At 44.3% G+C, this 26,401-nt stretch overlaps 7 protein-coding genes and 1 long non-coding RNA gene across 10 annotated transcripts; 3 read left to right on the top strand and 5 right to left on the bottom strand.

The window, feature by feature from the left end:
• Positions 1–29: 29 nt before the first annotated feature.
• Positions 30–8,299, top strand: lili (LMBR1-like protein lilipod). 2 transcript variants are annotated; one of them, XM_076525985.1, is made up of 10 exons: positions 30–154; positions 219–461; positions 4,741–5,005; positions 5,084–5,187; positions 5,270–5,396; positions 5,463–5,531; positions 5,601–5,730; positions 5,804–6,152; positions 6,236–6,467; positions 6,546–8,299. In XM_076525985.1, exons 2-10 carry the CDS (start codon positions 402–404, stop codon positions 6,782–6,784), a joined length of 1,575 nt encoding a protein of 524 aa, XP_076382100.1. In that variant the 5' UTR covers positions 30–154; positions 219–401; the 3' UTR covers positions 6,785–8,299. The 2 variants fall into 2 exon arrangements, with proteins under 2 accessions (XP_076382100.1, XP_033333137.2); XM_033477246.2 differs by having other exon boundaries at positions 40–461.
• Positions 8,175–9,173, bottom strand: Tcs1 (Threonyl-carbamoyl synthesis 1). Its single transcript, XM_033477069.2, has 3 exons — positions 8,777–9,173; positions 8,594–8,713; positions 8,175–8,260 (listed from the first exon to the last, which is right to left on the bottom strand). The coding sequence occupies exons 1-3, from the start codon at positions 9,171–9,173 to the stop codon at positions 8,175–8,177; spliced, it is 603 nt and encodes a 200-aa protein (XP_033332960.2).
• On the bottom strand, positions 9,112–9,857 carry Polr3K (RNA polymerase III subunit K). Its single transcript, XM_033477254.2, has 2 exons — positions 9,379–9,857; positions 9,112–9,218 (listed from the first exon to the last, which is right to left on the bottom strand). Exon 1 carries the CDS (start codon positions 9,705–9,707, stop codon positions 9,381–9,383), a length of 327 nt encoding a protein of 108 aa, XP_033333145.1. The 5' UTR covers positions 9,708–9,857; the 3' UTR covers positions 9,112–9,218; positions 9,379–9,380.
• Positions 9,858–10,119: 262 nt separating this feature from the next.
• On the top strand, positions 10,120–11,750 carry mRpL39 (mitochondrial ribosomal protein L39). Its single transcript, XM_033477250.2, has 3 exons — positions 10,120–10,268; positions 10,513–10,652; positions 10,710–11,750. The coding sequence occupies exons 2-3, from the start codon at positions 10,642–10,644 to the stop codon at positions 11,701–11,703; spliced, it is 1,005 nt and encodes a 334-aa protein (XP_033333141.2). The 5' UTR covers positions 10,120–10,268; positions 10,513–10,641; the 3' UTR covers positions 11,704–11,750.
• On the bottom strand, positions 11,732–13,817 carry LOC117224376 (uncharacterized). Its single transcript, XM_033477255.2, has 4 exons — positions 13,427–13,817; positions 12,930–13,349; positions 12,549–12,846; positions 11,732–12,480 (listed from the first exon to the last, which is right to left on the bottom strand). Exons 1-4 carry the CDS (start codon positions 13,633–13,635, stop codon positions 12,052–12,054), a joined length of 1,356 nt encoding a protein of 451 aa, XP_033333146.2. The 5' UTR covers positions 13,636–13,817; the 3' UTR covers positions 11,732–12,051.
• A 154-nt stretch (positions 13,818–13,971) lies between these two features.
• Positions 13,972–18,028, bottom strand: LOC117224372 (uncharacterized). Its single transcript, XM_033477249.2, has 3 exons — positions 16,683–18,028; positions 15,498–16,014; positions 13,972–15,209 (listed from the first exon to the last, which is right to left on the bottom strand). The coding sequence occupies exons 2-3, from the start codon at positions 15,996–15,998 to the stop codon at positions 14,613–14,615; spliced, it is 1,098 nt and encodes a 365-aa protein (XP_033333140.1). The 5' UTR covers positions 15,999–16,014; positions 16,683–18,028; the 3' UTR covers positions 13,972–14,612.
• Positions 18,029–18,283: 255 nt separating this feature from the next.
• On the bottom strand, positions 18,284–26,389 carry LOC117224419 (uncharacterized). Of its 2 annotated transcripts, none has more exons than XR_013034692.1 (3): positions 26,203–26,389; positions 24,015–25,744; positions 18,284–23,863 (listed from the first exon to the last, which is right to left on the bottom strand). It is a non-coding gene; the product is annotated as an uncharacterized LOC117224419 (long non-coding RNA). The 2 variants fall into 2 exon arrangements; XR_013034693.1 differs by having other exon boundaries at positions 24,015–25,025; positions 25,695–26,384.
• LOC143260486 (chymotrypsin-like elastase family member 2A) lies at positions 22,308–24,415 on the top strand. Its single transcript, XM_076525995.1, has 5 exons — positions 22,308–22,398; positions 22,667–22,913; positions 23,366–23,511; positions 23,599–23,870; positions 24,159–24,415. The coding sequence occupies exons 1-5, from the start codon at positions 22,311–22,313 to the stop codon at positions 24,339–24,341; spliced, it is 936 nt and encodes a 311-aa protein (XP_076382110.1). The 5' UTR covers positions 22,308–22,310; the 3' UTR covers positions 24,342–24,415.
• Positions 26,390–26,401: the final 12 nt, after the last annotated feature.

Below are 26,401 nucleotides of genomic sequence, written 5' to 3'. Positions count from 1 at the left end.
TGACTAAAGCAGAAAACGGCGCACCGTTTTTAGTATGTACATACTACATATATACACAGGTGCATGCAAGCATGGATCGCTTTTTAGTATCGGTTTAGTATCTTAGTAGTCTGCAGTAGTCTGCCAACCGTAACAGAGGGACTACGTCCGTCAGGTTTGTTACGTGAACATAATACGGATATCGAGGGAAAACGAGGAATGTGAATTTCGTTTCACAGAGAAATAGAAGGTGTAGCTCCTTGCGATCGATCGCGAAAAGCAAGAGCTCCCTCGATGAAGTGAATGCCAGTGTCATTCCCGAAGATCTGGGCATGGTGTATCTCCAGGAAGGGTTATTCGTATAAGATGTCGCTAACATCGGTACATTTAACCGAAAAAGATTTACTGACGAATAGGTGAAAATGGAAGATGAAGCGGACCTGAGGGAACAATTGTTTCACAATACCGTACGAGAGAACATCGTGAGTACGATTTCGTTCATGATCATTCCCCCTTGTTTATTGACCACCGACCAATAATACCGAGGGACCCCGAAACAACTTGCGACGTTCCTGTGATCGTCACGTTCCCTCGTGATTAGTTTTACCGTTTTTGCTTTAAGTAGGTTCAATTCTTGCCGTAACCGTAATCGAAGCGACAAAAATCAGTCCGATGTTTCCAACCTTCAAAAACCGCCCAAGTAACGTCTATCACGCAATTATACATTTCTTTGCAGAATTTTTCCGTTTATTTACAAATACACGCATTGGTAATACAAACTACACAAACATAATAAATCACAGTGAAAAAAACGTAACATGAATTTTGGTAACTCTTGTATTCGTATGCGAAGTCTTACAGTTACCAAGAACTGACAATTGACGATATATGTATATTGCTATTTGCTATCATTACGATTTAAACGGCAAAGATAAGAAAATTATATTGTCTTTTCATGTCGAGGGACGGAATAATTGACGTTAATACGTGGCCATGGAAATAAGAATAAAATATGGTCGCACTCGCATTGCATTGGCATCCGTTGAATTCAATCGTGCAATTTCTATCGTAAAGCCACATAGATAAGACTGTGACTTGTCGAATTTGTTTTTATTCTCCGATCGTCCTGCTGTTTCGGATCAACGATAATCTAGTTTAATTACCACAGGAGCAGGGTGACCCGTTATTCCGCTACACTCGCTGGGTGTAATAATACATAGAACGCAAGTGTTTCTATCCGACGGCGATGTTTACGTCGACATTTTTACGCAAATGGTCCAACTTGCCAGACGAAAACGTCACAGTAATGTTGTTTGTCAAGGCGTGGGCTGTCCGGAAGCACCGCGTAGTTTGACCGTTTTACCTGTTGGTAACACCGGTAACATATGAATCTGTTTAACCGATCGATTTAACGTTAAACCCATAATGATATTATATCGCGCTCACGTTTTCACGTGATGCAATAGTAAATACATATCAAACAGGCCACGTTACGTCGAACGACTATAGGCTAGAGTGAAGACCATGCATAGTTCCGTGCACGGTATTTAGCCTTGACTTCGGTTGTATGTACTTCTGTTTAATCGATTTAACTGGATGATCGTCAACGTTTCAAAGACACAAACAGAATCCCCTAACGTGTAGACCGGTGTTCACGGTATGCTTTCCCAATACTTTCACGCGAAGAGTCGTTGACCACGCGTTATTTCTGATCCTCGACCGGTTTTTCCTTCCACCGGTCGTCGTGTCCTCTCGCAAAAAGTGGTTTTCAACGCAGCGTGCCGCTGCATCTTCACCGAGCCGAGCGCATTCCAGATTAATTCGCAAAAACATTCGGTAACAGCGCTCTTTGTTTATTTCTCGCCCCGCGAAGAAAGATAAATCCGCGGCATCTGTGTACACGTTCGCTATGCAAACGTGCACACACACGTGCATATTTGCTGAACAGGTTGCGATAAAAATCAGCCTTACACGATCGCTTTGATCCCCGTTAACGAATGCCATTTAGGCCTGACAAGCTAGCTGCATATTGCTCTTGATCTAGAAATGCTAAAAATACACTTGCTCGGTCAAAGACACGTGCGATCTGTTGTGAAACGTGTCGACAATCTTATCGTCTCTTCCCTCGATGGTGTTCAGCCGTGTTTTGTGTCCGATCGAAGTACAACGAAATCGGCTCCGTACCGACGCACTTTATGATTTTCGTTGAGGCGAATTTGAAAATTAACGCGCATTTGACAATTTCGTGGCTTGAGGATATAAATCGAACTAAATTTAATAACATCTGGTCAAAACAGGGAATATAGCATCGAGAAATTACATTGCCAGATTTTATTCGAACTGTATCGTTCACTCATTCATTAATGTCAAACATGGTCTCTGCATATCGCCTAATTATACTCATACAGTCTCGAAGGGCATCTTCATTGCTATGATTTACGCGTGGATACACCCTATACGTGTACGCATATCAAATTTCGTACAGAGTATGTATACTGTATTTTTCGGTACAAACGTAGCCAAAAGTAGTGAAACAATTATTCTGCTAATAAGTCTGAACGATTATAAAACGGTGGACGGAACGCGATTCAAAGTTTTCGAACGCTCTCAAAATTGTTTCGGATGCGCTCAAAACATCTCTCTGAACTAATCTCGGTCTCAGTCTCGGCTCTCTCTCTCTCTCTCACATAAGCCCTGCCAACCGAGGCGCCTAGTACATAACAAAAGACTATTAAAAGCCAAATATATCAGTTGACCGTTCGAATTATCTCAGTGTATTCGGTGCACTGTCTTCGCTGAAGATAGATCATCTAAATGGACAGGTGAACGACAAGCGATAAATATAGATAAAAGAAGATTAGCATAGGTGGACCGTACCGTGATTTGCATGCTAAACATGCCTTTCATTCCCCGGGGACAATGCACTTTGTGCTGTTAGCGGTTCTTGAAATCTCAGTTATCAACTACGTGGCAACCGTAGTCACATTAAAAACTAATCAGCGTATCGGGTTACATACAATAACGATCACGATGCCGATCTCGAATCGTTAATACTTTCGAACTAATGGAACGCGCGCGAGGAACAAGTTATCGATGTCGGATCGATAATATTGTAGATCAAATTTCAACTCTTTTTTCCAGATTTTTAGATTTTAGCGAACGTGTTTCTGATAGATCGTCACGATTCGAATAAAAATCCAAAAATCTCTTCAACTTTCGTGCATGGTTTTCGAAGAGATCGATTTCGGAGAAACAAATTTAATTCTCGCTATGTTCTCGCGTATTGCTTGGAAAAAAAATATGTGTCGTATGTTTCACGTGACATGCTGGAAAGAAGCGAGGGAGATGGAAAATTAATGCGAACCAGCACGATAACCGACGACGCCTGTACGCGGAAGCCTGTTGTTAGTGTTGGGTATTCAAGCCTTCGATTAACTGGAATGGCTTGTATCTATGTTCAGGCGGTATTCGTTGCGCTCGATGGGTTCGTCAGTTCGGAGTATGGAACTTCTATGATGGAAGTCCGTAGTTTGGAGTTTGTTCCAAACTGTTCAAGCATACAGGCCGAATTGTTAAAATAAGACGGAACGCTGACAACGTCGAAACACGGCATATAGGCACATTATTATATGGTATATTATTATGTTATTATTATATTATAATAATATATAATAATATAATATATTAATATATAATATTATAATATTATATTATATATATATATATATATATATATTATTATTATGTTCAATTCCGTTCGCTTGACTCACAATCACCACGATCAAGCTTCGAGCCAACGAAACGAGTCACCTGAATATAGGTAAAAGCCATTCAAGCTAATCGGAGACACGATGGTTCGAATGTGTTTGTTGGCATGAATACCCAACACTACCTGTTGTAACTGGGGTCTCGTTTGCAATAAACTTAACGGTGTCCCGTTCGATGTTATAGGGTCACCCGTCCAACTTCGAACACATTTTAATATATATAAATATTAATATTAATGTATAAATATTTTAGACATATTTTTTCTCTAATGATGAAAATTTTGCTGCTGCAAGAACAACTGCTTCCAAGTAATTTTCGATCGATCGGCAAGTTCATTGTTAGACGTATCACACTGACTATCGTAAGAATACACATACATATATCATCGATGAAGCTATTGTACATACGTATGTATATGCACATGTTATACCATCGGTGTACACCTTCAGTTTTACCCTTTTTTACGCAACCGGCTTTGCAATGTAATTTACGAATCAGATTAGAAAACCTTGTGTTTGATTTCCGACTCTGTAAAGCAAACATGATATCTATTTACTTCTTGGAAAGCAAACGGCATGCTCGCGAACATATACGTTCGGATGCATTTGTTTTGATAAGAACTGGGTGGTAGGAAATTAAATCGCGCGATTCTATGATGTATGTCGACTGTGGTGTGCAGCGCGTACAGATAATTTTCATTTAAATACACGCATGGCGGGGATCATTTGAGTTTGTATTTGCACGAGTGCAATACAACGCAAATCAACGCAGATTGCACGGCTCGATGAGCGCGCTAAAAGAGCATACATACACACAGATACACACGCACGCAGGCACAGACATCGCGTAAGATTATTAAGCGTTCGTATGATTTACGAACGAATCTTAACATTTCGGTACGAAAACAGACATTATTTATAGCTAGATTATAAACATCAACAAATCATCCGATTTGAACCCGTGGATAACAAGGAAACCGTTCTATTGTTTCAGATATTTCTGCTTCTTTTCCTGGTTCTTTACGTCTCCAGTTACGCTTTGATCGCGAAATTTCGCCGAAGGGATCGCGAGGATTACTTTTCCGTAGACGAAGATGAAGCTACGGTTTACAGGATCAGCCTTTGGTTGTGTACCGTCGCTCTGGCGGTTTCCGTTGGGGCAACCTTACTGCTTCCGGTCTCCATCGCCAGCAACGAAGTTCTCATTTTATATCCGAACAGCTATTATGTCAAATGGTTGAACAGCTCACTCATTCAAGGTAGCTTGTCCAACATTTCCGGACAGAGCCCTCTTTGTTTGGTTTCTAATTATTTAAAATTTTTTTTTAAACAACCAGGTCTATGGAATCATGTGTTCCTCTTCTCGAATCTGTCCTTGTTCGTGTTTCTACCGTTTGCCTACTTATTCACAGAGTCTGAGGGATTTGTGGGATACAGGAAGGTAAGAAAGCCGGCTGTGTCCGATGAAGTTTGTGACAATGAAACGAACTAAATAGAATTTGACCTTCTATCTTTGGCTTCAGGGTGTAATGGCCAGAGTGTATGAAACAGTCACAGTTCTTTGTCTACTGGGAACGCTCGTGCTAGGAATGACATATGTTTTATCAGCACTTATAGATCATCAGAAGTCCAGTCTTCACACATTGCTCAGTAAGTGGATTAAAATTAGTTTCACTCTATTCAACCTCAACCGTGTAATCGTGTTTCACGTTACAGATTTGTGGACATACTATTTGCCTTTCCTTTATTCCTGCGTTTCTTTTGTCGGCGTTGTCATGTTACTGCGTGAGTATAGAGACTTACCGCACAAAAGATTATAGTTTATATAGTTTCTCAATGAAAATGGTCTTGCAGTGTGTACGCCTGTGGGGTTCGTAAGATTATTTGGAGTGGTTGGTTCGTTTCTCGTGAAACCGCAGTTCCTAAAGAACTTAGACGAAGAGTTCTTTGCGTACAGATTAGAAGAGGAGTGTATTAGGAGACGGTTGGTCATCGATAATATTTTCACACCGTTTCGATTGTTGATTCCCTGTAATATTGCCTTATTGGGTTTGCAGATTGGAGCATGCGAAAGCAACCGGAAAATCGTACGTTTCACCAGTACCGATGTCCATACCAGCGTGTGGTTCAATTCTCGAAGACGATGAACTTCTTAACGTGAACCCGAGCCTAATGTGTTTAAGGAATGGTGCTTTGCAACGCGGATTGTCCCAACGTTTGGAAGATATCCAGAAACGGAGAAAAGTGTTAGACCAGCAAAGGCGAACCTGGTGGGTTCGGCGCACTTTGCTTTACCCTTTGGCCATGCTAGCCTTACTTATACTTTCCACTGCCACAGCTCTATTAGCTGTTCAAAACACATTAGAACTACTCATCGGTATAAAGGCACTGCCCTTGAGTACCAGGGTTGGTATTGATCTCTTTAAAAGATTCAGAAAAATGCTCGCTTTGGGGACGTAGTTAATAAAGAGTCTCGATTGTCTTTTCAGCAATTTACTTTAGGTATCAGTTCATTGTCGAAGCTTGGTCCCATTGGAGCAACCGTAGAGGTGGCAGTGATATTGTACTTGGCAGCGACAAGCGCAATAGGCCTGTACGCGCTTCCAGGAGTTAGAAGAGTTCAACCACGATTTCATTCCACTCCTCTCACTCATCTAATCGCGAACTGTGCCCTACTTCTTGTGCTGAGTTCCGCGTTACCGCTGTTATCGCGGATATTAGGTACGTTCGCGGATAATTTCGAACGTTTCTCATATCAATTGGAAGATTTATTATAACCGGTCTATTATCTGTTTATAGGTATGACGAACTTTGATTTGCTTGGTGATTTCGGGCGTATCGAGTGGCTCGGTAACTTCAAACTAGTATTGTTTTATAATTTAATATTTGCCACGGCGGCGATCGCTTGTCTCGCGACCAAGTTCACGGCGACGGTTCGTAAAGAGATCTACGCGAGATTGAGGAGCAGTTTGATAGGAATTTTTAAAAGCGAAGGTAAGAAAGGCCCGGTGGGAATGTTTTCACCGAAGGAAGACTAGACTGACTTATATTGTAAATCAGAAGAAATACGTAGAATTTAGCATTAAAAGAGTAAGTAAAGACTCACAGACAATTGCGGTATGTACGTGCGCGATACGAAAGATGAAGTTCTATTTGAAGACTTTAGGATGAATAATGCAGAGTGAGTTATGCGAATGAGAAAGTTAAATTGGACTTCGATGAATATATAACGAGAGGCCAGTTAACGAATATTCCTTGTGACACCTATTCACATTGTTATACATCTCTATGCGTGTGCGTGTGTGCAGATAGCTGCATCGATTATTTATTACACTTGTCGGTATTTTAAACATTATTTATCGAAAATATACATACCAATCTTATGTGAGTTAATTAACTATATTAATTCACAGCAATGACAACGCAGTATTGTGATAAAGACACAAAATGTGTGCACGTGTCGAGCAACTACGCGAATTATGATTCTAGCAAATCATACATTCACGTATGTACACGCATATATACATACGTATTTAACGGATACTCTCTTGCAGTTAACATGCAGAACATGTTACGATATGTATTCCACGAAACATCGGATTTAAGGTCCAAATTTATTATTGTGTGACTCTCGAATTTATTATTCTCTTCTCCAACGCTTCTTTTTCTTATAGAAAATTTCTATACTACGCTTATCGTTTTTGGTAGAAGGAAAATTGTTTGGTTTCTTCCTGAAACTTTGATTATTTGCTATCCCTGGAGCATCTTTTAAATTGAACATGCATAATTTGCTTTTCCTATAAATGCACCTTTGTCGGCAATTAAGAAGTATCATTCTGGGCGGTGCGAGCCCAATTTAGAACTTGGATTAAACAATTTTATAAAGTAATAACATAAATCTCGCGTAGACTGTGCTCTATTATAGTAGTATCGGTTTAGTAATTTTGTTTAAATGCATTTCATTGATATTGTTTTTTCAACTCTTCATGACCGTTATTGCAGGAATTTGTTAAGGATTTCGAATACAAATGCATTCGTCGTATTAGGAAAGTAAATAATGCGCATTTTGAGATGCATATAGACTGCATAATGATAACATGCAGAAAATTCAAATGTTATCGTCCCGACTGATTCGTGATTTGTTAGTTTATAACTGAATGCTCGACTCTTGGATTATATATATATAAGTAAAGTTATTTATTTACTTCACTGTACTTCACGACTTTCGATCAATCGATTTAATGTCTACTTTATAACATTCGTTATATTTCTTTAACAAGTAAACGAATAATATTTTACAAGCATATTATGTGATATATATATCTCGTCAAGAAGACAATACAACGTTGTTGAACTTTGCACACGCAATGATGTACTCACCAATGAACTATTAACAAATTTAATTAGACAGATACCTCAGGATTGAAATTATTGCTTAATATTTGTTACTACATTGCCACATTGTGGCTTTATTTGTAATAAATTGAGATTCTCATCCGAGAATTCGCTGTACACTGATGATTATTAAGAGAATAAAAGATACTTTAACTTGATCTCTTTTGCATGGAATATAGAATTTTGATAGATCAGTAGAGTATAGAACTCTAAATTTATACATATTGAAATGTTACCGATAAACGAAGAATAAATTCTAAATTATATTCCTAATGGATTTATTGATTAGTCAGAATATTATTATACATGGTCAGATGATTTTGTAAGACCAAATTTTAACAGTTTATGAATTAGAGAAGGACCTCCTACACCATAGCGTATAATTTTGTAATAATTTGGAACCGACAAATCAACTATCGTAGATCCTTGTCTCAAATAATTGTACTTCTTACCATGTTCCTCTATATCATAAAATATTCCATCTAACTGAGGCCATAGATCTTTGAATTCGTTTGCCTCTAAACAACTAGGTTGGTTGCTAACGTTCGCACTTGTTAACGCCAATGGTCCAACTATATGCGAAACGCAGTTTATGAATTTATTATGTGGTACTCTTATGCCTACAGTGTCAATACCTGGATTTAGATTAGGATTTAAATCTGGTTGTCGTTTTAGGACAAGTGTGAATGGTCCAGGCAATAACGATGTTAGTAAATCTGGATTTAAATGATCAACAACACCCCAATTTTTAATATACTTAACACTACTGACGGAGATGCATAATGGTTTCCCCTCATCTCTTCCTTTAATTTCATACAGTCTTTTGATTGCATCGTTGTTCAGTGCAGAACAAGCTAGACCATATACTGTGTCTGTTCTAAGTGCCACGACTTTACCGTCTCGAATTAATTTAACAGCCACCGATATACTTCTTTTTCCTTTGCATATCCAATGCTTGGATGAGGATTCCAACTGTTTCAACTCCTCGCTAGCACCTTCCGCAATAAATGCTATTGGACCTAAGCTCTCCATGGTGGATATATAACTTTTTCCAATGTACATAGGGCTAAACAGCACCTTTAAAATAGAAACTGTTTTACTAACATTCTACAGCAATACTAAATATGATGCAAGAATATTTAGAATTTTGTGTTCAATAGCGCTTACACGGGACACGCGTTTTTAACGATTGACTTACGTTTGAAATCGTATAATTATTTACTGTTAGTAGCCGTACCTTTAATCGCGCCAATTGTGACCACATTGAGCATTGCAACATTTGTAAAATGTTGTCATAGGCTCATCCGCTGATCGTGTTTGTATCTGCATGAAGTACGCCCGGTTATGAGCACATTTCGGACACCTTTCCTCTGTGGAGTCCACGTTCTCCCAAGCCGCGCTTCCACCTAAAACGTCGTCTACTTCCTTCAGCTTTGGATACGTGCGGCTACTTAACCTTCTTGCTATATTAAAAATATAAGGACACGTGTTGCAAGCGAAACGTAGTCCGCCCAGAGCTTCTTCTACTCGTAATACATTACCGCAAGTCGGACAAAACATTAACATCTTACTGATTACAGTGTAATAAAATCACGCATATATAATAATGGGATTATAATAATGGGATCTATTTCTGCAAAGAAAATTTCTATACCGAACCTCGCTAACGGATCAAGCTCTATCTCTATCGCGGGCAAGTTAATTCCGAGCCCTTATTTAATTTAACCTTAAGGTCTCATTTCCACTGCGTTGACTTTTGCCGATTGGGTCCGTCGCAGTGATGATTTCCGTTCTGCTTTGGGTGCATACTGAATGACTCGAAAAGAAGGAAACAACGGTATTCTTCAATCGTTCCTCCTCTCGCATTATCGGAGGTCTCGTACAAACAAACCTTCCATATTGTCCCTGGTCTAAGTGCCAAGCTATCAAAAGTTCATCATTTCCCTGTAGACGGCGCTGAGATAGTAAATCCTTAAATCTTACATCATTGTCATCACTGTGTTTACGTTAGTTTGAACATGTTACTCGTGCGTAACAAGTTTTGTGGAATTTTTGCTATTTTTAAGTGAAAAATGCTAGAACATTATAAATCGGAAGGTGCTTTGGATGAAGTAAAGTATTAACTCGGTACATTGACAAATATAAAACGTGATGAACTTTATGCATCATCGAGGTGTATATATTTAGATAAGTCATAATGTAGAGGGGTTATAACCGTATACATAACCTGTGTATACGCGATGCTGATAATTCGTAACAGTTTCAAAAGTGATATTTAAATAAATACATACATTTGGTTGATAGATCAAGTTCTGCTTATATATTTTGTATTTTTCTCACGTTCATATAGTGACTCCATATAATATTCTAGGTGTTTCTCGGATTTTAAACCAAAGGCTGTTAGGAACTAAAAGGAACTGAAAACTAAAAGTGCATCTGTGCCCAGATGCAGCATTTATTTATCTTGTAAACTAGTTGCATAATATACTTCTGGACCAATATGTTTCAGAGGTATGAATTTCGTAAAAAAAAGTTTTAATTTAACGTAACATTAAAAATTATTTTTAGAAGTAAAGTTCTCTGTTTTGGCGCTCTGAGACTCCAAAAGTCAAGGATACAATTAAGATGGGAAAGTACAATGTCTAAAGCCGAGGTAAGGCAAAAGAAAAACCTATTGTTCGATGAAGAAAAGAAAAAGCAGAAGTCAGCCATAGGAAGAATAGAGAAAATTGAGGTGAAATATCAGTCTTTAGTAGATGAGATTAGTCTTATGATGAACAAGAAACTATCAACACCCGCAGACTGCGCAAAACATATCTCCGAGGGTGTTGTTAAAGTTTCTGCTCTTGCCTTGGTGGATGGTTCGCCATGGGATATGCACAGACCTTTAGTATCGGATTGTAAGCTGGAATTGTTGAGTCTACTGAATCCAAAAGTTAATATTGTAAATGTAGCATTTTGGCGTACATGTTCATTCCTGTTGGGGGCTGTCGTGGACGCTGCATTTAAGGAGGACGTCATGGTCCACTTGCACAGTTTCCCAGTCCCGATTGTAACGACAGGAAGTTACGTATACGATGTGTATCTCGACTTGCCGGATTGGAAGCCAACTACCCAAGAAATGCAGGCCATGTCGGCTCAGTTCATAAAACTGACAAATCAGCAGATCCCCATAGAAAGGCTAGAGACCACCGAAGAGATTGCTACGGAAATGTTCCAAGACAATCCTATTAAAGTGCAGCAGATTCCAGACATAGCAAAAGCGAACAACGATACGGTGGTGCTATACAGAGTCGGGGATCATATAGACATTAGCAAGGGCCCGATGGTAGGGAATACTGATATAGTCGGTCGCTGCACAATCGCCGCCGTGCATAAGTTGCCGCAAACAGAGGGTGTCTATAGATTCCAGGGAGTAGCTCTACCCAAAGGAATTCTCCTGAATCATTACGCGTACGGTATACTAGAGAAACGTGCTCGAAAATTGAACGAGGCAACTTGGATACACCATTCAGACGAGGACAGCATAAGATTACCTGAGAAAATCTCTGTTTCGAATTAATTTTGATATCTGAACGGCATAGTGCAAATAAAATTATATAATTGATATTCTTTATTCTGGTTACTCTATATGTACAGGATGTTTCACCTAACACGGACATCTTAAGTATCTGTTCAGTTATATTTTCATGTTACCAGAAATAAAAGAAATTTATCAATGTTCTAGCCTGCTGGAACACCCTTTACACGCGTACATAGGTACGTGCATTTACCAGCATACTTACCTTCTTTACGAACAACTAGTATTAAATCTGTTTTGTCTTTGTATAGGTACATAGCTAATAGTATAAAAGTTCATACAGAAGAGGTACAAGAATCCGTATAATGTAAATTATAATATAAAATTCTGTTACGAATTTTTCCCCACGCATCGCGGGCTGCGCAATTTCCAGACGAAGGTGCCCGGCAGCCTGTTGGCCATCGACGCAGGACAAGTCACTGTCATCGTGAGAAAGAGCTGCTGGTGCCTGTATCTCTTAGTCTCGTAGGTCTCGAGATAGGTCTCAAAAACGTCCGATTTAAGGTCCGCTCGGGTGGCATGCGGAGCCAGTTCGGGGCTGCACTTGAGCTCGATGTCGATCACCAAGTCGAAAGACGGCGCCCTCGACACCCGCTGGTCGGTGTCGAGCAGGTTGTTCGAAGAGCTCGCAGTGCTCATGAACTTGCTATCGTATGCGTCCTTGTTCATGTTGCCGTAGTAGAAGAACTGATCGCCATATTCTCCATATCCTGAGTACGTGGACGCGGGCGGTGGTTTTACTGGAAACGGGAGAGGTATCTAGGGAAGAAAACGATAGGAACATGAGCGTGTTTTATCCGGTTGAATTGAACGATTGTTGACATCACCTGCAAACTTAACTTGCTCTTGTAATGTCTCGTATAGAACAGGTGTTCGTTCACGCTGCCCACCAAACGGCGCAACCTCATGTACATGAAACGCTGCTCGTCCCGCCACGAGTTCTCCTCGGAGTTCTTCGAGATAGCCAAACATGTGAACCAAGCTCGCGCCATTACGTACTTCAGCTTCATGTTGACCACGCAACTGCCGGACCGTCTTTTCGTTATCTCTGAGAGCAGCACTTGCCTGCCCTCCACGAGACAATCCAGAATGTCCACAACTTTGCAGCCGGAGACTAGCGCAGATCTAAAGATATTGCGGTATAGCAGGACGACGTAAGACTATCCGCCAGTGTTAGCTTATTTTTCTATTGAGATGAAATAATTCACCTGTTCACTCTGCGCTCCGAGACCTTCTCGAAGAAGTTCATGTACCGTTTGCAAACGGTGACAAAGTCGATAGCAACGGCGTACACGTTGCGGGAACCGTCGAGACACGTGTGATATTTCACCACTTGGCTTAGCAGATCGTTCAGATTGTCCAGCAAGCTACCAGCGTAGAAGCAAAGCCTTGGGAACCTTTGATGAGCCACAGGTGGGTGCGTGTACCTCCAGGTCACGGCTCTGAGCAGCTTGTACTGCGCTTTGATCAACTCGAACGTGTTCAGGGCCTTTATGCAGGCCAACACCTTTATGCTAGTTTTCGCCTTCCACAAGGTTTGTTTCACGCGACTCGTTAGAACCTCTATCCTCGCGCCAGCAGCGAGAAACGCGGCGTTCAACACTGTCGCCGCTACCATAGAAAAGTGTCTGAAAAATTGCAAACGGAACGTTTCTTTTTCTCTCTAGTGTAAAGGAAACAGATAAGGATGCATGCGTGAAACCACCTGGAAACCAAGCGCACCGAAGTGGCCACCTCGTGCAACGGAAGCAGTCGGAGTATCGTCTCCAACATTTCCGGCGGAAGTGTGTCCAACGCGTATCCCCGGCAATTCGGGTCGAAAGTTTTCTGCGAACATCCTGAAGAATCGTCCCGCGACTCCTCGGACTCATCGCATTTTATCGCCGGTACCTTCTGCCGCTTCTGCGCGTTCATTTAAAATAATGAAACATGCAAAACGGATCGCTTCTATCTCGAAGAACGTTTGCAGTGTTAACGACTTTCTCTAAAACGCTGTCTTCGATTTGTTCATGCTCGTTAAAACGGTGTACTCGCTAAAAAGAAGAATTTAAAAAAAGCTACAAATGTCCGACAGATAGATATATCGAAACAAAGTGAGTAACGCGTTTGGTCGGTGCGTAGCGGTCGGATCTTACTTTTTCGACCTCTCGTTTTGCAATTTCATTCGCGTACTTTTCACGTATGTGTGCGTATATGTAGGTAAGTTAACTTTTAATGCATAGATCCTTGGTTACTATTGAAAATAACATGTATCTTTCGGTCGATTTATTGGAATTATATTTACAAATCGGGGGAGGAGGGTAATTGGAATCAAGATTGTCCTTTGGTCTGCTGTGTGTTTGCCTCTGTATATATGCGTTTGTGTGCGCGTGTATCGGGTGTGTTTGCTCGTTCAGGCACGATGTTACAGACGAAACAAATATTACATACAGACCCTGCGAGCATGGAAGTGGAACGTAATCGCACGACGTAAACTTAATGCGTTCATTACCAAATAGTAATCTTTGTTACTGACTCTCGGTATACGGTGTTTCTTCCCCCCAGAACGTAGCGCGACGTGGAAACCCGGTGAAACGTTCAGGAGCAACGGGAACCCCTTTGCTACGGTGCAAAATGATATCCAGTGCTCGACAGCGTCACGGCCGATCCTCTTGAGTCGTGCGACGCAAGCGGAAGAAAAGATTGTACTATACGAAAAATAAAACGGAACGACCGTCTAACAGTCTAACAGCTAGGGTACGGCTGGCAGCGTCCCCGAGTGCTTTCCCCAAGGAACGGTTAATAGGTGTAAGAAACGTTTGTTTGGTCCATTCGAGTGCCTAATTCGATTATCATAAAAATCGGAGTCTTGTCCCGTCGGGGAAAGAGCGATCGTCGCGCTTCGTAAACCTTTAAACAGAGAAGTTGACCGGCATGAGTAGCGTGAACTTGGTCTGGTCGACGGGCATCTCTTCGGAAGCGCAGGGGCTGATGCTGTCCAGCAGGCTCTGTATCGCGTTCTGATTCGACGGGTGCTTCCTCTTCGTGTGCTCTCGCCTGTGCTTCAGCTCCTTAAACGTTTTCCCGCACTGTTCGCAGACGTACGGCCTTGCAGCCTCGTGCGACCGCACGTGACCCTCGTAGTGGCTCTTCCGAACGAACTTCTTCCCGCATTGACTGCAGTCGAACTGGAAACGACCTTCGTGCGCCGCCACGTGCGAACTCAGCGTCCATTTGGTCTTGAAGGTCTTCGAGCAGTAGTCGCAGCGGATCTTGGATCCGTTCGGCTTGTCCGATTGAAGAGAACGTCGAGGGTTTTTGTGCAGGAGCAACATCTCCTCCAGCAGAAAGTCGTCCTCCTTCTCGCCCTGCTCCTTCTCCGACTCCACCTTGGACAGTACCGACTGGGCGTCCAACAGGTGCGCCGTATGCCGCTTCATATGCTCCTGCAGCTCTATCTCGTCCTTCGAGCACGTCCCGCACAGGGCGCATACGTTTTTATCCGACAACTGGCGAACAAAGAAGCAAGTTCGAGGATTAAAAACTTTCAACGGAGTACCGCGGAACATAGCAACGATATTAGACTGCGGATCTTGATACAGCGAACGTACGAAGATGCGCGTACATTAATACAAATTTCTAGTATCTCGATCGTAGGAATTTGTACAAAGATTCGCAGTACAATGTGACAATATCTCGTGCATTCGCCCCCTCGCTTAGGCAACCAGGCGTCTACGGTGCGCCTCGCGTGGTCCGGTTGCCTACGCAAGGGGCGGATCGCATAGGCGCCGGTATACCTTTTCGTGGGAGCTCATGTGAGCCTTCAGCTTCATCTCGCTGGTGTACTTCTTCTTGCATTGCGGACAGCTGTAAGATTTGCCCTCCCGATGACCCGTGTCATCGGGCCAGGCCGCTTGTCTGTACGCTATGCTCTCGGACTCGCCTATCCGCGGTTTGTTCACCGAGTTCTCGTAATGGGAGAGCTTCTCTTTCCTCATCTCGTGGCGGAGTATGTGCCGTTTGAGGTCGTGGGCCCTGGAAAAGGCGCGGCCGTACCGCGTGCAGCCCGGATAAGGGCAGCCCTTCGTCTTGTCGTTCCTCGGACGCGACGAAGGCTTCACGTCCCTCGTGCAGTCCTTGCACGGTTTCTCGATCTTCTGGCTGCTGACGGTCGCCAGCTGGGCCGACAGCGGGATCACGATCGAGATCGTTTCGTTGGTGCCCGGGTTCACGATCGGGCCCACGTGGATCGCCGGCGGCGTGGCCAGGGAGAGACCGTTCTCGCTGCTCCTGCTCATCGCTGCTGTTCACCAACTGTGAAACGAACAACGTTATTGTCCTCGGTATTTTCTTTAAGTCTATCTCGAAAAAAAAAAGAAAACCCAATCAAGGGTGAAACGAATCGATAATCGCGGAATGGAAATAGAATCGGTCATTCGAACGGTTTTGTGCCGGAATACATATTTTTTTTCTATAGGGAAATCGAATTGGCGGCATTTTTTAAAGCACATACTGCAATTCGACGCGTTCGAGAGTATCTTTCGATTTCAAGTTACTTCGGTCCTGGACCGGAATACAAGAGAGACATCGTTACCCGAAATCGAATAGCTTTAAGGAATGACGTATCATTATATTTTTCGTTTGTTCGCAGTCCGCAATTAATTTAACGCGCGTCCTAAGATAATCTCGGAAAGCGTCGTGCAGCCGCGACAAAACTTAGAAGCACACTGTCCGTTCACAGAAAAACGCCTGTTTACTCTCTCTCCGCCTAGGGTCGACGGAAACGTGCGGCGGAGCCCCCGGATATTTATAAAATGTGGACGCGGCTCGCGCGGCTATCGACTGTCCGCTACTCTGATCGCATCGAGCGTGCAACAGCATCCGCCATCTTGAAGCGGAGGATACTTTGCAAACAAGAGCACAATATCGAAGAGAAAACCGTTTCGGGTGGTCGTGAAAAAAACGAGAGGAGAGCTCCTTACGTCGGACGAGCTCGCGTGCTGCTTCGAGATCCTCCTCGCCACTTGCTCTCATCCGCTGCTGCGTCGCGAGTATCGGCGCGTGTGTGTGTATTGGTGACTATCGGTGAGTATCGTGGAGAGTACGCCAATGTGTCGAGCACCGTGAGTCACCCTTCTCGTAGAGGATCGACCCCCGGAATCATCGGTTCGACCCTAATCAGGCCATGTGGCCGGCAACGAAATTTCCTGCTTGTTTCGGGATCCTTCTCCTCCACTGGTTCAGGTTATATATCGAGTGAACGTAGCGAGGAGCCAGGACCTGTCTCGCGGCTGCTTCCTTCGGACCGGGGCCCCGTCGTTCACTTTCTCGAGCGATCCGATCCGGTCTTTCCAGAGGACTCTGCGCGGCAGGAGCCGGCCGACCCGAGGAGCTGTGGGATAACGCGTCTAAGGCCGACCCTCGGTCCAGCCGCCGAGGACGTCCGCGACGTTTCTCCTCGCGGGACGAACCGCCGCCGCCGCCGCCGCCGCTGCCGCCACCGCCGCCAACCTCCGCTCCTCCCTCGCTTGCTTTCTCCTTCTCTGTTTATCGACGCCGAGCGCGGACGCCGTTCCTCGGCGTGCAGTCGCGTTCCAATGTTCGACAGCCGAGCCAAAACCGAGGCCGGCGGAACGCCGAGTCCTCGCCTCGTCTCTTCGCTCCGTCTGTTCGGCTCGCCTCTCCTCTTGGCTGGCTCGCGGACGTTTTCGTTCGCTCACTTTCCTCGCCGCGATGAAAGTGTGCTACTGATCAGGAACGCGCACTCTCCCTAAGCTCGCACAGCCACCAGGCCACGGTAGACGCGCGCGGCACGCTCGTTTCACGGGCATATCTTCGACACGGCTCGCGCATGTCAACATCAGCCGACCAGGATCTACAGGGTGTCCCGTTTCAATCCGTTCCCTCGGACCGTACGCGAAATTTTTTTTTCTCGTGAATATCTGTCCGCGAAAGTTGAATGACAATTTCCACGCGAGTCGTTTGTTTCCAGGCGAAAGTTTGTTTCCAGGCCCGCCAAGTTCGAACAATGTTACAGAATTTTTCCCTGACAATGAGATGATCCTCTCGGTGACTAACGACTAGAAATCGTTGAACGAACGACGCACGCGAACGAACCGCCTCGAAATTCGCCCGTGAAATTTTCAATCACCTGGTAGATATGCTCGTCGGCGCGGCCGTGCTATTCTAATTCGTCTCGCATTAATTTCGGCGGAACGGCATATGGACTGTATTTAAGTTATCGATCGCGGATTATAGATTGCGACGATTATTTGGCGCGCTCTATATCTATCTATCGCGCTATATTTATAATTATATCTATAAATTAATACCTAATTTAAACATTTTAAAATAATTTAATCAATTTAAATTTACCAAATTCAATATTTTAATACTTATTTATAAATAAAAAATTATAAATTATAATTAACTTAAACTATTTATTAACTAATATTTCTCCTATTATATATAAAATCTAACCTACAAAATAAACCTTATTTCACTTATTATTTTTTCAAATAAACTAATTAGTGATTTTTGTAATCAACCAAATTATATTAATAAAAAATAGTGTCTCACACAATAATCACCATCTTAATCTTTATTATTCTATTATAATTATTTTTACAACTTAATTATTTTATAATTAAGAAATTTTATTATTAAACTATTATTTTATTATTACATTTAAAGCTAAGCAACGAGCAGAAGATAGAGATAGTTCGGTGATAAGCGAGGCGACGGCGAACCGATCGCTTGATTACGATGGAAATGCATGCATAAGTGCGTGCGACCCCCACTCTGTAATCGAGCAACCCTCCATTACCCGACATAAGGACGCGTGCACACACATAATGCACGCCGTAAATGCACCGACACTTGTTACCGGAGAATCGTACTAGACAAATAACTTGATACAATTTTCGAGATTGCCACGAACGATTCGATGGATCGAACGGTCCCCCGTTCCTTTCGAATCCCTTCGCGAAATTCTAAGAAAATAATGTTCAACGAAATTTCGGCCGGATCGGTCTTGCGATGACGGAACACGCTCAATGACGAATGGCGCACCCTGCCTGGCTTCCCCGCGGGAATTGCCGTGTCTAATCAGCTAATGGCACGCGCACGAAAATAATTAGCATGGAAAAGAATGATCCGTGCCGCGGCGCGCGTCGAACTAGCTCGCGGACACCGCCGGACGGGGCGAAAGTTTTCGTTATTTACGCGCGTAATATACGATTTAATCGCGAACGCCTACTAAACACCGGACACGTGCGCCGCCGACAACAGCTGCACGATAACGTTGCGTTCCATTGCCTGCCTAATGTAATTAGCGGCTGCTAATAAACGCGAGCGTGACGGACGCGCGACGCGGTAATTAAGAGTGTACGTACAATTCGGTACCCCCTCGCCGCCGAAGAACTCGTGGACGACCGAGTGAAACTTTGACGCGTTTCTCGGAGAATCGGTGCCTTTTGACGCTGGATCGCCGCGAGCGAGTCGATTTGATCAATCGCTTACGCGATTTTATTGTTGTACGCGTATGTAGAAAAACTTGAATATTGTTATGTATAATATTGTTATATAAATATTGTTATGTATAATTATTGTTGTATTGTGTATGTAGAAAAACTTGAATAATTTCTTTTAAAAACGTATGTTGCGCTTTCCGATGGAATTATGAAATGTATGCAAATACTAATTCCTTCCCCTTCCCAGTCCTCAGTTCCAAAAATCCATATATGCTGTATCTATTTTGACGGACGTTTGTCAAATTTGACTCGTTAAATATTTTCGAAGTTGCTATTCTATAATATCTTAGATTCAGCAGCGAGCAGTGTTTGTGTCTTATACAAAGTGGTCGCTCGAGTAAAAATCTCAAGAATAGAACTTCTTTTACAATTGGTCGAAGAACTAACCGACAATCTGTGCTAAATGTAATAAAACGATCTGAGCAAAATGTATATTGAGAACAGAATATATGTGTAAAAATTGTTTCGAATAAAGTTTCGCTACAATAACATTGTATTTTTTGTCGAGAAACCCTCGATTTCGTTGTATTAAATCAAATCGACTCGTTTCGGGCGAGACGGGTATACAGTAAATGGAAATTGTCCATTTTCGCGTATAGTCCGAGAGCGTCAATTAGCGAGAATTTACTGTACACCCAACATCCGGCAATCCGGTGTTAAAGAACGACGAACGAACGAACGAGCAACGACTAATTAAGTCAGGCGGTCTGGCCGCAGTTTCAGATTGCTCGCCGTGTTCATATTCAGCAAAGGCGGGGCTTGTCTATCAAAGTTCCGCGATCTTCGTCCCTGATGAACAAGTTTGTTCGTCGCGACTTCGCTCGAGCGCTAAAAGCAGCCGGGGATCGGGGCGAAGGATCCTCGTTTAAACGATCGTTTCACCGTTTCTTATTAGAATTCTCTCCTTTCAGCGAGCGAAGTGTAACGATTCCGCCGACACACTCCGTACAATCCGCTACGAATCGTTTAATTTCACGGTGATACGCGCGAGTGTGGCACCAGGTCGTCCACGAATTTCCTTCGCCCCCGCGTCCCGGACCGAAAAATTCGATCCGCCGGTTTCACCGTCTAGCGATGCGCGACAGAACGAAAAGAAATACAACGGGGATTTCTATGAAATCGCCGCGGCTCGAGTAAGCCGGGAGAACTATTTTTAAAAAGGCCGCGCCCCCTGCCCGCCGCCGAGAGACGCGTTACAACTTTTCGCGCCGCGACGACCGCGCGTTTTAACCGTTCGAGTCCCAACAAAGCGGCGCTATCCGCGCTGTTCAGATATTTTGTGTCACGATCAAGCTTTAGCGACGCGCGTACATCGCATAGAGCCGCTCGGTTCTCTTCGCAATTAATTAACGCGAGCGCCTATAATAGAATATATATAATAGAATAATAGAATATATAGAATATATATAATATATATAACAGAATAATAGAATATATATAATATATATAATATATATAATAATAGAATATATATATAATATATATAATATATATAATAATAGAATATATATAATAGAATAACCCCTGTTGGACGCAAACGGTTAATCCGGCCACGGCGACACCGATTTTTAACGACGGAGCGTCCCGCGGAACACCGTGTCCGCGAGACGCTCTTATTTAGGCCGACATTTGGCAGCCGACCGCCCCAATAACCGAACACGGAATTAACCTCGTTGCGGGAAGATTTCTTGCGCAGCGAGAACCAGCTTGTAACTCGTGCATAGTGCCGATGGTATCGATCTTTTGTCGTTTTTCCGACGCGAGGGAAAGCGCGGCGCGCGCTCGTGTGCGCCCGATTTTCCACGAATTCCCCGTCGTCGGATTCCTGGTTCGGTTATTATTGCTCGAGCGGCGGCCCGTCGTCCGACAATTTCACGTGGCCTCGGCTCCCGTAATTGCCCGAAACGCGGCGGCGTTCTTTTCTGAAATCGGCGGCGATCGTGAAAGTCCGCCGGCACCGGCGTCGTACCCCTCGCAGTCGTACAAGTCGGCGTCGTCTCGTTCTTTTCCCGCAACGATTCGCCGCGAAATTCCATCGGAAAAAGAACGAGACCGGCGACGCGGGGACAAAAGAAAGAGCCGCGCGGGAAGAGTCGACGAAGAAGTCGAACCCGATCGGGCGCCGTGTAACATACATACTATCCTGGTCAAAATGACGGACGTTCCCCGGATGCCATCGGCCTTCTTGTGCTCCACTTGTCGAGCTAATTATTGCGATTCTGATCGGCCGTCGGTTTCGGAAAGAAAACTAACAAAATAAAGGTGTCCGCGACGGACGCCGGGAACGGAGCCGAGGACACCGAGCCGGGGCTCGATAAACTATTTTATCGAGCAGATCATGGTAAACACGTTAGCGTAGTACCGTGCTCCCCGAACGCGACATTTGAATAGTTTTGCATAATCCGATGCAACGATATCGCAACCGCCCTGGGCGAGAGTTTGATCCGTAGAAAGGTGGATATTTCCTGAAATGGATCGCGCTCGAAGAAATCCGCCGCGCCGGCTCGAAATCGCATCGGCAATTAGATGAAAGTGTAAACGTTACTAATCGATGTATGCGCGGCACCAGCTAATCGCGACGGATAAGGAGAAGCCAGCAGGAGAGTAAGCCAAGCGGTAACTTTCGTTAGTGAGAGCGATATTCGTCCGTTCGGGGCTCTGCTCCCGGTTTCCATTCGTTCGCCGCGGTCGCAAGCGTGTGTAATCCCCCTTCTTCGAATGGCGATCGCGGACGATCACTTTCTTCGAGGCTCCTTCGAAGGATCCGCGAAATCCGCGGTTCAGCGATCCACCGATCTCCAGCGGTCCGGTGATCCCAGCCCGCGAGGATCGCTGTTCGTCGCCTGCCACGGTGCGGTTCTTCCGATCGTTTACCATGATCGTCCGCTGAGATTCGACCCGCGAATGATCGTCACACGATTGTCTATTGAACGGCGGGCCAAGTGAACAGTGAACAAGTGAACAATTTCCTCTTGTACCGTCGGATTTTTCGAACATGAAGTAGCGGTCGATCCGATCGAGAGAGACACACACACACACACGCGCGCGCATACACACGGTGCACTCCGCTCCCCGGAAATGAATCCTCGCTGTCGTTTGGCGATACTTCTTTTCGTTCTCGCGGAGATCGTCTGCGCGACGCCGAGGATCACGAACAATCATTCTGGTGAGCACTCGATTATAGCGGCTTTGTCGATCCAGCCGACCGCTGGATCATCGTCCTCAGGGTTCGTTGTTGTTCACGGGATCCATTAGAGTCGTCGAAACGAAACGCTGAGTCCGTAGAGCCGGCGGCTCGCCCGAACGCACGGCGAAGTTCTGGAGATGAAACGGCTGCGACGGGTCGACGCGCGGCGCCGTTGGCTGAAAATGACAACGGCGATCGGGTGAGAACCTTGAGCTTTTTTAAATAACAGAGTGCGGATGTCCGACAGCGTCACACAGGCAGCCCCGAGCGATCTTCGGGGAGCCTGGCGGCCAGAGGAACTCGACGTCCACCGGGAAGAAGAGCGTCGCGAGCACAGGCAGGATCTTCAACGGGAAGCCGAGCAGAAGAGGCTCCTGGCCTTGGCAGGTGTCCCTGCAGTTGTTGCATCCGAAACTTGGATTCATAGGGCACTGGTGCGGCGGTGTCCTGATCGATCCTGCCTGGGTGGTCACTGCAGCGCATTGCATTCACAAGTGAGTTTCGCGCGATACTAATCTTACGGTAAATTCTTCCTGATTGACCATCAACTTGGAAACGAAAGTGGACAATTTTGGAAGAGGAGGTACGATTATTAGAGCCTCGCGGCTCGTTGACAATCGTCGGCACTAATAATCGTGTCTCAACTTCTCAAATTGTACATTTTTGTTCACAAGCTGACGGACAATTGGAGGGAATTTACTGTAATTCAATGGGAGCATTCGGACGGCAATACGGTACGTTAAATTCTCTCCAATTGTCCCTCGGCTGATAAATCAAAATGGACAGTTTGGGAAGAGGAGGTACGATTATTCGAGCCTCACACCTTATCCTTCTAATCGTTGACGATCGACGACTATAAAAACAAGCCGCGAAGCTCGAATAATCGTATCTCTCTTTGCTATAACATAACGCATGGTAATTCTCGGTTCGCTGTTCCCGTTCACAGCGATCTCTTCAATTTACCAATCGGCGCCCTGTGGACGGCTGTCGTAGGGGAATGGGAACTGGATTCCGGCGGTCGCGGTTCGGCCAGGCTGCCCGTTGAGCGAGTGGTCCTCCACGAGAGGTTCAACAATTACGTCCACGACATTGGTAGGTGACACAGCGTGCCTCGAGCGGGTTGACGAATCGACGAGCAGAAGAAAGAGACGTGGAACAGCTGTGTGTGTGTGTTTGCAGCCCTGATGAAGCTCGCCAGGCCGGCTCCCCTGTCGAAGGTGGTGAGGACCATATGCCTACCGGAGCCGGAGGAGAAGCTGGCGAACGGGTATTGCGTCGCCTCCGGATGGGGCCGTTACGGGCCGTCCCAATCGCTGTCGACCGCGTTGCTGGAAGCGTCGGTGCCGTTGCTCGATCTCGAGAAGTGCATAAAAGCGTACGGGAAATCGGTGCCCATCCGAAGTGGCCATCTCTGCGCCGGGCACACCGACGGCTCGTCCGGAAGCTGCGTGGTGAGTTTGATTTCGATTAGCGGAGAAACGATTGCAGATTTTTGCGGCCGCGGCCGATAATCGATGCTCGAAGAACCGCGCTACGGGCCGCAGCGTCCGCGCAATCGTACGAGATATAACTCGCGCGATCGACGTCCACTCAACTAGATTAAAAGTACCGCGTCTCCGGGATATAACGGAACTGCCCCTGTCCTTCATCGACGAGATAGAACGACTCCAACTCGTCCTCTTCATTGCCTCGGTTCTCCGGATTCTTTTTTCCAAGTCTCGTTCGTTGTGTGTCCGCAGGGCGATTCCGGGGGACCCTTGCAATGCCGTCGTCCGGACGGCGTATGGCAATTGGCCGGTGTCACGTCGTTCGGCTCCGGATGCGCCAGGCCCGGGTATCCGGACGTCTATACCAAGGTGCAGCATTACGTTGACTGGATAAGGAACACCATCGACAAGGACGAGGACGCGCAATATCTGTAATTTTGTAGATACCACGTTCGTGTAAATATCGTTTAGTGGGCGCATTGTAAATATACGATTACAGGATGACCGAATTGTGTGTCCGGGCTTTCAATTTAAACCTGCTCGAAAACCGCGTTCGTGAACGCGCGACACGCATCGAGCGATAAATCGTTGTTGCAGGGCGACCCGCAGAAATCGATTTGAATGTAAAGGAAACGGAAAGTTTCGAAGAAAAGCCATTTTGCCAGAGGCCAGACAATCCCACGATTTTATGAAACCAGCCCCCGAGATAGATGCCGGGATCTGCATTTATATGGTGCAACGGAACGATGCGAAACCGAGCTTGTTTCGCATCCCGTGCGAAACGTTGCGTAACACCGCGATGCGCGGAGTGATTGAATTTCCTTGGACGATGTTAGAAATATCGATTCGCCGGCAACATATCCCATCAGGAGCATGGAGTGCAGGGCACACCAATTATGAGCCCGTCTACATCCATTAATTAGCTTAATGTCAGGCACTCAGGGTGAGTATGGAATGTTCGTGTTCCCGCTAAAGCAATTTTCTTCGCCGTTTCCTGTTCGAAATCAAGTTCTCCCTTGTTGCAAATCCGTGTCTCTGTTGAATTTGTGGGCAAACGGCGGCGTCGAATTTTGCGAGTCCAAAGAGATTTGGCGAATCCAAGAATAAATCCGGAACACACTGCGAATAAAATAATGATATATTATTAATTAATTTAACACGTCGAACGCTGTAAGCGAACGAGTCGATTAAACGGAATATAGACGACCGCGTCGTTCGGTATTATATTTTGTCTTCTTCAAATTTGAATTTGGCGCCATTCGACGCGCGACGAATTACTCGAACGAAAACACGAAGATACAAATATTTCGGAAACCGGCGGCTCCAAACTGTTGTTCTTGGTCTCAAAATGCTCGCAGAGACGCCGAACGTCGATCATACGTTTCCAACGACCAATAATTATTGCTAATTTTGGCCAATTATTTTCTTTCCAAAGATAGTCCGTTCGTGGACCGTGGCGCGCCACCATCGCGTACCGGCAAACGTCGAAACTAAATCTCTCTTGTACGAACAATGCACCGTTGCCGAAAAAAAACGGTAATTATCGCATCATTAGGCTACAAGAAAGTAAATCAATGGCGAAGAATATGCTGCATCGATGTCGTCTGTAATGTCGTCAATATGTAACGAAGTACATATTGTATTTCATGTTTATGAAATTTGAACGGCTAATTCATGAATTATTTAATTTAACCTGGTCTCAAGCTGTTTAGCATAATTCCATGCGTCATATGTAAATTAATTGGACCAGAACGTTTCAATAAATAAATATTTAACAAATTTACAAACCAAGCGTCAAAAATGGATGGCGGCATCGTCCAATGATGAATTGCTAGAAGCTGAGAAAGAGAAAAAGTTGAATAGCTCGTCGAAACTAACGTTCTTAGTCCTTAGAATGATTCCAGTTATTCTGCGTATCGAATGTACCGTATCTATGAATTCTAAAATTTTTGGTAATCAAAAGTTTGTGGGCAATCAAAAATTCATAGACTGTGGCTTATGGACCATATATTATGTATGCACGTGGTCTAAGGACCATGTGGCGCACTATCACCATGTAGCTGCAAAGGGCCGAACTAAATCTCCGGTATACGTATCATGCAGATCGTCGGATAACTTTGATTATTGTGTAATTAGAGAATAAAAAAAATAATATAATGATACAGAATTGTTGAGGTGAGTCTATTCCATTGATATTACGTGAAATAAATGCATAATAACGTTAGAAAATATAATGAATTGCTGCTTAAAAGTTTTACTAAATATTATGTTAATTAATTACGTTTTTCAATATTACCGTGTTTTTTTTTTGTCAGATGGTATCGACGCAACAAACTCTCCTGAACAGTTGAGTGCCTCTGGTTTTTTTTCTTCTATGCTCTAATTATGCCATAATTGGCATCTGTCGCTATGCGGTGATAGTGCGCCACAGTCCGTGAACTAGCTATTTTGAAGAAAATCATAATTACCCATAATTATGACTTAGCTATATGACG

The sequence above is a fragment of the Megalopta genalis genome, chromosome 13 (genome assembly GCF_051020955.1).
Source record: "Megalopta genalis isolate 19385.01 chromosome 13, iyMegGena1_principal, whole genome shotgun sequence".
Classification (NCBI taxonomy): domain Eukaryota; kingdom Metazoa; phylum Arthropoda; class Insecta; order Hymenoptera; family Halictidae; genus Megalopta; species Megalopta genalis.
This window is presented reverse-complemented; position numbering and strand designations above follow the sequence as displayed.